The sequence below is a fragment of the Halyomorpha halys genome, unplaced genomic scaffold (assembly GCF_000696795.3).
Source record: "Halyomorpha halys isolate HHAL.00 unplaced genomic scaffold, Hhal_1.1 Scaffold413.1, whole genome shotgun sequence".
NCBI lineage: Eukaryota > Metazoa > Arthropoda > Insecta > Hemiptera > Pentatomidae > Halyomorpha > Halyomorpha halys.
Window position 1 is genome coordinate 150994 of NW_027104790.1, and position 9817 is coordinate 160810.

General features: G+C 30.4%; 1 protein-coding gene across 1 annotated transcript in view; it reads left to right on the forward strand.

Annotated features, from left to right (window-relative positions):
* The first annotated feature begins 2180 nt into the window (after positions 1-2180).
* LOC106682436 (mitochondrial glycine transporter B) overlaps positions 2181-9817 on the forward strand; it is a 50936-nt gene continuing 43299 nt past the window's right edge. The window contains exon 1 of the mRNA XM_067045254.1: positions 2181-2224. Coding sequence (XP_066901355.1) covers positions 2204-2224 — 21 coding nt within the window. The 5' untranslated portion in view covers positions 2181-2203. The remainder of the gene's footprint in view (positions 2225-9817) is intronic.

The window sequence follows — 9817 nt, forward strand, 5'->3', positions numbered from 1 at the left end:
GATGGCCTATCTCCTCTCCTTCTCTCCAGCAATCTTAATCCGTCCGCTTCATTTCGGCAACTAAGATTGTAACCTAATCCAGAATGGTTACACTGGTCCGTCCGCTTCATCTCGGCAACCAGTGTAATTTCCCGTCTCTCCCCGGCTCTAGTCCGTCCGCTTCATCTCGCCAACTAGAAAGCCACCTACTATAATGACAGTTCTAGTCCGTCCGCTTCATCTCGGCAACTAGAACTGTTACTCTACCTCAGACTCTCTCACCTAGACCTCATCTACCTGCGTCCGTGTCCAGGGCTCATCCTCTGGCACGGCCGTTTCTATCTTATTAATGAATACGCCTTGTCGTGGGCCTTCTCTAAAGTCTGTAAGCCTGATTGATGGGTGGAGAAATCGCCTAAGACTAGACAACCCCGACATTGTCAACTGAGCAAGATGTACGTGATACTGTAGACATTGGAAGTTCAAAAAAGATTGTGCTCTTAAAAGAGCGATGACGAATAAAGTTTTAGTTTAAGACAGAGGTTTTTTTTTTTTTTTTTTTTTCAATTCTAACCATTATATTATTTTTCAATAAAAATTTAATAGTAACAGTATCATTATAGTTCTAATTGGAAGTCGATTTGTTTTTTATATTCAATTAACTTAATCTTGTTGATCTTCATGGTATAATGTACTTCGTTGTAAGTGGAATACTTGTGAGAACTTTTTTTAATAAACTGATTTTTATATTGTAAAACATATACACGATTTTTTTTTTTGTAAACTGTACTATATAGTTTTAAATTGAAATATCTAAATAAGAGGGCGTTGACATTTTCCTTCGCTCCGGGCGATTGATACCCACGCTACGCTACTGATAAGTGAAGATAGTATAAACAATTTATGTGCTTAAATTTGCACCCATGCCGATTAGCGAAGTCGTGTTACTGGACATAGACACTTTATTATTTGAGACAGTGATCTGCAAAACTTATTACTTCAATTTTGTTTAGAAATTGAGATAACAATGTTATTATACTACCTCCAGCAACGAGTGTAAATAAGTACTAATATCACACAATGAAGCTTTTCTATTAGAATTTATGCTTCTATTGCCTGACCAAGCATCTCATTCCAGGGCTAATATATAATTCTACTATTTGCTAAATACGTACAAAGGCTCTCCAAACAAAGGAATCTATATTTGTTTACACAAGTAGTAGATACAAAAGAAATAAAGAAACGATGTCAATAATTTTCTATTAATACCATCACAATACTGATCTTCGGGGTCAATTCATCGATATTGACATCTTCTGGGTAGTCAATACTGCAGCAACTGGAGGAGAGAACCCTGTCCCGTCCCAGGGGTAAAGGCAGACCAAAACTGAGGAGGGAAGATGAGGGTGCCTATTACCTTGCTGAATATTCCAAAATTGGAAAGAGGCTGCAGAGGATCGAGCTACCTGGCCAGCCAAGGCTCATAGAGGAGGCCAGGGCCACATCGGTCAGTAGCGCCAGGGAAAGAAGACGGTAATTTATATAATTAATAATACAGTTTTTAGAACTGGGGAACTTCATATATCTAGACTTAAATACTCGATTATGATCTGAAAACATATTTCCTTTTAGCCTCATCTTGGTTACCTTTATAAGAAAAATACAGCAATACTAAACAAAAATCACGAATAATATAAATTTTTCCTCTCTTCAGGATATTATCATTATTTGGATATAGAACGTTTTGCATCTCACACCGTCATTTCTTATTTGCTAATATAATAAAGAATTAACTAAAACCACAAATCATTTAATAATTTGTATTATCTAAAATTTGGCACTGAAGTTACAAGTTACCCGACGATGATCCTCGGAACTCGTCATGACCATCCGCCATTTTTCATTTGGAAGGATTATTTATATAATAAAAGTACACAGTAGACGTATAAACATTACATTGAAAAAATTAATTTCATTTTTTAATCTTGCTTCTGATGTGAACTTACTCCTTCAAGACATGAGATATTCAATGTGGCTTTAAGATCTTTATATGAGCTGCGTCCGCCGCTCACGCGATGTAAATTGCTCGGTTATATTTCGCAATGATTCAGCGGGAAGCAGTCATTGGCTTTAATCAATTCCTATCGTCCCCACCCCCTTTCACGACAACACCGTTTCACACCTGTTTTAATCAACGGCAGTTGCTCTTCGTAGGCAGTTCAAGATGCAGGAGGTAGAGACTTGGGTAAGTTCTCCAGCCGATCTACTAGTATTCGAGTAAATTTAACTAAAACAAAAATATTTGATCATATAAATAAAATATTTTATTTTCAATCCGAATTATTAGATAAAATTGTCGTTCCCAACAAGCAAGTAAATAAGTAAACAAAAATATGTATATCTGCTTCGAGGATTTAATCTTAACATATATATAAATCTTTTTTTCAGCGCACTATATATAAACGTGTATTGCAGCAAGAGACTTTGGAGGTAAAATTTGGTAAAAAATAAAACAAACTTTACGCTGATAGCTTATCATTTAATATACTCAAGTTCCTAATTTTATTTTACTTTGTATATGTTGAAATGTATAATAACCGATCAAGTTATTATACATTATAAATATAAGTCATATGATATATAAATATATTAGGTCCATTCACACGATACGTACCCGGACCGTTTTATTTTTATAAAAATATAGAAACTCTAACACATAATACATAACAAAATAACTTAAAAATTATAATATTGTTTCAATAACATAATGGTTGAGGTTTGGTTCCAGAGGTGAATTTACTATTTCACTGAATTTTGTTTCCGGGAACCGGCAAATTTTGATCCTGAGTCCAACGATTGTCCCTACGGCCTAGTCAGAACTTAAAGCCTCCTCCCTTCCCATACTGTTATGAAGTGTAAATTGATATATGAGTTTGTAAATGAAAAGTAAAATGAGTTTAGAAAGACTAATTTATAGTTTGTAATATATTAAGTGAACGGAACGTAAACGGTTTGAAAGGGAAACTGCAAGTATAGTTGATTCCGTCCTTAAAACTGCCGCAACCTTTATTTTCACCGTAATTTGAAAATATTTGAGATTTTTGTATTCGTATTTATTTATAAGATATGCATATAACACATATTTTGTTTGTATGTTCTAGCGTTTCCATATAAATGAATATATTTCTATGAATGAATAAAAATGAGTCAAAAATTGTGGGAATATTATTAGTTAATAAAAAGAAAAACATAAAAATAAATGTCATTAATTAATTTATATCAACCTTTCAGTATGTATAATATGTACATTCCAGGGGTTATTAGCAATTTTAATATCAGAAAAATATATTAATTAAATTAAAATAATTATTCAACATTTAATTGAAAAACGATAACATTATTGTAATAAATAAAAATCATTTTAAAAAACGTAATAAAATTTTATAAAAAAATTCCTATAAAAACCTTATTTAGTAAGGTGAATTTTTATTTGAAATGTTGGATGTTCACTTTTGAATTTATTAATTTTGTATCACATGTAAATTTCAATATAAAATTGTTGTTGGTAATGATTTAATTATGTTTATTCTACTAACGGTCGTTTTGTTTCATTCAATAAATACATTTGACCTGCTGTAATTTTCATTTTTAAACGGGGGACAGTCTTCGATGATAGGTTTGAAGTTTTGCATTTTTTTACGTATACTAATATGTCCCATAAGTATTCTCTCTATTTTTTTAGTATTAGCCAGTGCAAATATTATCCTGTTTAACCACGTGATTTTGACTTCATTGTGTGATTTCTGGAATGATTGTACGTAAATGTTGAGTTTGTGTACAAACACTTTTTTAATATATTGTTCTATCATGGATTGGATGGTAATTTTTGATGAATTGGTATTGAATTGTCGTGTTTTAAATTTTCGATCTGAATTCCCAGTAAGGATTAATTGGTCTAGATAGATATATTTCCAATATTTCGTCATATTTTTTATTAGTTTCTTATCTAACAAGTCATCAAAAAATTAAGACGATCTTTTCCCTATAATCAGCCTACAATTATTCAGCAGTTTAATTATAATGCATACACATTCTAATAATATTATTCACAATTAATTTACAGGAATTTTTGTTTCATGCAATATAAAATATTATTTATAATAATATATAATTTATCTTAAATATGTATTGTTACTCACTAATCAGATTTATTTATTGATAGATATTACAATCTGCCACACAGTTGTGGGCAATAGGTAATAGTGATGAATGATCTCATACATACTAAAATAAAAATAAATAAATAAAATAAATTAAAAAAAAAAACTCTCTTAAAATATATACAAACAAAAGAATAGACAAGATGAACATAATCAAACTATCTGTATGAAAAATAAATAAATAAAATAACATAATGATAAAATAATATATACAATTATATTGTTACTAGCCATATTTTTACATCCACTCCTATTCGTCATTTTAAATTAAAATGAAACAAAATAATTTGTTTCTCTCATTTTATGTAGTATTGACTGATATTATTTAAAGAAAAATTGCCATAAATTAATTGTAAATAATGTTTATTGCTTGTGTTATGTTTACTAAAATGTTTGTTATGTTTATGACTAACAACTTTTTTTTATAGTTTTTCATTTTTAAAATAGATTTATACATGTACATCTTAAATTAATTTTTTTTTATAGTGTTTTCTATTTCTCATCTGAAAATTATTCTTCCATTTTTTTATTCATTTGCCAAACAATTTCATTTATTTCAAAAATTTTACTCAATTGTTTAATAAAATAAATTCTTATAACAATTCAAGTTATCAAATAATAATAATCAAATAAAATTAAATAAATGATAAATTAATAAATAGTTAAGGAATAAGTGAGGAACATTTCAAAAACCCTAATACATAAGCTATTTTCGTATTAGAATCTTCGACTACCTGAATTCCTATGTTGATAAAGTGTGACCTTTCTTTTTTAATAATCTATAATTTATTCAAATTGAATCTTTTTCAAGGTCAAATTTCTGATCAAACTCTAATTTTTCGTATAATTTCTTTGAAACTATCGTTTTACTCTTGATAGTAAAATTTTGTTTTAATGTTATTAATTGAATTTATTGATGAATGTGTATTTATAACTGTAAAAAAGAACATATGTTGTCATTGAAGGGGCAAGATGAAGGGGTTGTATTACAAATAGTAAATTTAAAGAGAACAAGGTTCAATGTTTTTTTGTTGGTGTATCTTTTTGTTGTTATGTTTTGAAATGTACATAGCCCCTTCTACATCTAGGTATATCAGCTATTAATTGGATTTTGAGGTTAGATTACCTCTCACTAGCTCTAGATAGGAATCTATCCTCTTCATCCTCACAAAAGATTTTTTAAAAAAATGTTACATAGCCCTTCATCCACTTAACCCTTCAATTACGATTATTTTTTAACTGACTTGTAAAAATGGTTTCAATTAAATATTTATCTTTTATTTATTCTTATGGTGACGGTAAAATTGTTTGTGTAATTGCTAAAAGAAAAATTAGTTTTTTCAATAATCTATTCCCAGTATTCAACTAGAATAGATTATTGTTTATAGGTTTATAAAAAGTTTCCATTAAAATATTCAAACTACCTGCAAATCACATAAAAAGAATTATCAGAAACGTATTAATACTAGTCTTAAACGAAATGCCAAATAGTAAACAAAAAAATTAAATTTTGTAGCGATTTGAAAAAATAAACCCAAATAATTCGAGTACAATTTATTTAAAATATAAATGTATCACTTTCTCAATTCTTATCAAATCTTGACACAAAATTAATATTAGCAGTAAAAAATGCAGATAAAGATTGCTCGAATACCAAAGTAGTTATCTCCAACTTTATCAGATCATTACTTCTACCTTACCTGCAATTTGAGATAAAAGTTCTACTCAGGCGATAAAGCGTGATATTAAAATAAATGTTGAGCATGCCTTCAGCTGAAAGCTTTCTGGGAGATAATGCACTGCATCCACGTACACTATGTTTTCATCAATATATAATTTTAATTAAAAGAAGTTGTTAAGTTCGATATCTTATTTATAGTTCGTCCGTTTGTTTTTGTTCAATGGTATGGAACTTATTTTATCATCAAACATTTATTCATTTACTTTATCTTTCATTATCAATCTTTACGTGTAAGTACACTCATATTCTAATACCAAAAGCTCTTCAGTAAATTTTTTTCTGAATTAAATTATCAGTGAATTTTGAAGTATGATACTTTTTTTTTTCGCGGCAGTGGTATCAGGGTAAAATTTATATATATATGTACCTATTAATGTACTAAAGTACACGACGTAAAATTACTGTAATAAAATTTAATCTTATTCCCCTTTTAAAGCTTTAAGAGTTTCTCAAGAATTTGCTTTATAAAAAAATTTAGTTCAGTTTTAAAACTTATGCCATGCGCGGTGTATATAAATAAAACTGAGTTTCTGTATAGTTTATTTGGTTCTGATAAGGTCTCATTGGAAGTTCATTGATTTTTCAAACTCGGTTATATAATTTCGTTGTATTCAAGAAGTCCGTACTGGATTTCACTTTTTTTTTCTAATTCTTGCTGGTTTGAAATATTTAAAGAGTCCATCATAAAGACAGTTTAATTCCATTTTACAAATTCTTTCACCATAATGTTAATAAAATTTACTTATCTCCCTAGTAAATTACAATTCCATTTTCTTGTATACACTATTCGAAAAAACATATTGGGTTCAAAGTTACTTTGATTATCTCTTTTTTTTTTTGCACAATTATTGGTAATTGGATCTTCCTTATTTATTCCTCAAAATTGATTGATTTGAGGGACGCTATAAATCCAGCAAATTTAAATGTCATAATGGCTCTAGTTATTTTCACCGGTGAGATTTCGAGTTACTTATGTCTTAGTTATCAAATTAAAACATCATAACCATTCGTGATGTCTCAGAAGGTCTCGAGGCCATTTTGTTTTATGCGCCAAGGAGGATTGTCAGGAATAGAAAAGGAAGCAAGGTTAAAAACTATTAGGTGGTTATGCGAGAGGAATTCGAAGGTTTGTTGGAGTCTCCAAGCTCAACTCCATTACAAGATTTTTTTTGTTTTGTTTTTTATTTATTTAATCAAATTTACAACTGTACAAAATAATACAATAAGTAAATATGTTGTTTGTTTCATATACACTTGAAAATCTTGGGAAGGAACCACCCATTGGTGGTACTTCAAACATTAATTAAAATTAGAAGGTCCCGTGGCCATCTTCTTTTCAGACGCCTCGGAGGATTATCAGGGATTGTTAAGGATGAAAGATTACGAATTAATAGGTTAGGATGGTTAAGGAGTTTGGAATGAAAAGACGCATATCTGTTTTGGGCCAAATCTGCAACGAATGGGATGTTAAGGTCTTTGTGAATGAGTTTATTTGTAACGTAATAAGGAGCATCAAGGATTTTCCGTAGGATTTTGGATTGTAAGGATTGGATGCGGGAGGAATATGATAGTTTGGTGGATCCCCAGAGCTCAACTCCATATGTCCAAATTGGTCTGATTATCGTATTGTATACTAATATTTTGTAGTGAATGGGAAGCTTAGAGCGTTTGTCAAGTAAGTGTTGTAGCAATCGGAATCTACGAGCAGTTTCTTATCATTTCAGTCTTGTGTGTGGATTCCAAGTAAGTCTCTTGTCAAGATGGAGTCCTAAGTATCAAATCTGTTCAACAGGCGTTGGTGGAGTATTTAGAAAGGATACTGTAGGACAGGAGGGTAGAGGGTTATGACGAAAGTAAAGGTGATCTGATGGGATTTGTCAGGATTTATTTTGATTCTGCAGTTTTGACACCATTCTTCAATGGATGTTATGTGTGTCTGTAGTGTTTGTGATGCATTAGTTGGGTCGTTGTTTACAGACAGTATTACACGGACTGTGGTAGGGTGGGTTGGGATGTCTGCTATTAGATTTTTAATATCACACTTCAATATATATGCAAGGCAAAGTGAGAGGAGGGATGAAAAGGGGCCAAAGATCTGCTATTGTATTATAAATTGAAACATGAATTATTAAAACGAAATGGTCCGGGTTGTCAAGAAAAATTAAGAATTGTTTAAATTATTGATTAATGACGAACATTTCGACTCACTATACAGGCTTTCTTCGTCGGGGCTGTTTTTATTGGTTGAGGTGTACCATAATACACCAATAATAATGAATAAATTTGATTCACACCAGATAGGGACTGGCTTTGATACTGAGAATAATAAACCTGCTCATTGCTCATTGTACATCAAATCGACTCGCCAAATCACCTTAGTCTAAGTTTTAAATTATTCAATTCTTTTCACAATTATTGTTAGCATGAAGTGAGCAGTCTATGCACTACCATAAAGCCTTGTTTCTGGAATATAGTATGCTCACTAACACCGACAAAGAAAGAGACTAAACAAATTATTTATGAATACAATAAGAGCTCTTATTGATTAAAAAAAGATATGGTTCAAAGAATATAACACTGAACAAATAAAATGTGGTGTTAGTTATTATGTGGAGAAGATGGGTGTCCAGTCTAGTAGGGAAACTCTTCAAATCTCAAGTAAGTTAAGAAATCCGATCAATATTGTTCAAACATTGTAAAAATGCCCACAATAAGTTATTGCAGCGATGTCCCTGCAGCTGGTTCACCTGAAGGCAAATAAGGGGAGAAAATAATAATACAAATTGGTAGAAGAAATTTATTGATAAAAGTTAAACAAATGCTGGTTTTAAAACACTTATCAGGTATGGCGCCTATGTAATTCTGCCTAATTATAGGCCAAATTTAAAAATACTAATTTCAAGTAGTTAATATTTACTGCTCTCAATTTTGTGACAAATGGACTGTTGATACAAGGTCGCTTATCTTCCGCTGCCGCTTGGCTCCTGAATCGCGTAGGAAGTCTTCGCTTGATATTTGCTTCCGCTTCATTTTAGGCATTCTAAAAATTATCACCTCCATATTAATAATACATTTATGCGTACTATAAAGGCGTACTGTAAACCCATACAGTGTCAGGGATGCAGTACGTTGTAAGGAAGAACTGTTAGTACACCAACGGTTGTGCGAGGAGGTGAGTGAGGTCAGAATCACGCTCGACTGTCATATTTTTCTCTAAGGTTACTCACTTTATGAGGCTGGGTAGATCCCAGAGGACAGTAGACTCACGGCTACAGTGCCATTATAAATATGTTTAATTTAACACCTTGCTAAATCTACAATGACGAATTAGGTTACGATAATTTAATTTATTAAATCTTTTGAAATCAAATGAAAAATAATGATAAAAAACGTATTAGTACGATTTATTTTATCTGTTTATTTAAATATCTGATGTTTTTATTACATACTAGAGTAGGCAATAAATGAAACATTACATAGTGTAACATTAAAATTTTTCCTGTAGCTCTAGATAACAATAGTTAAGAAATAAATTATTATAAATTAAAGTTACAATGTTTTAAATTATTGTACATACTATATTACTTATATGTTAATAATACACACTAAATTTATGATTTCTATCCTTCAGAGCATAAGTCCTGGTGTATAAGATTTTTTTTTCTCATTTATTATGCTGCACATTTAGTTTTCTTTTCAGTATTTTAATCATTGATACTGCTTGGTGGCAGAATTTTCGTATGTATTTTTTACGACGGTATGAGTTGTATACTTATCAAAGTAATGATGGAATGTATGTAAATTTAACTTAATATTTTTGCGATGTTGCTAAATAATAAAATATAATTAAATTAGTACAAAAAAAAAAAAAAAAGAA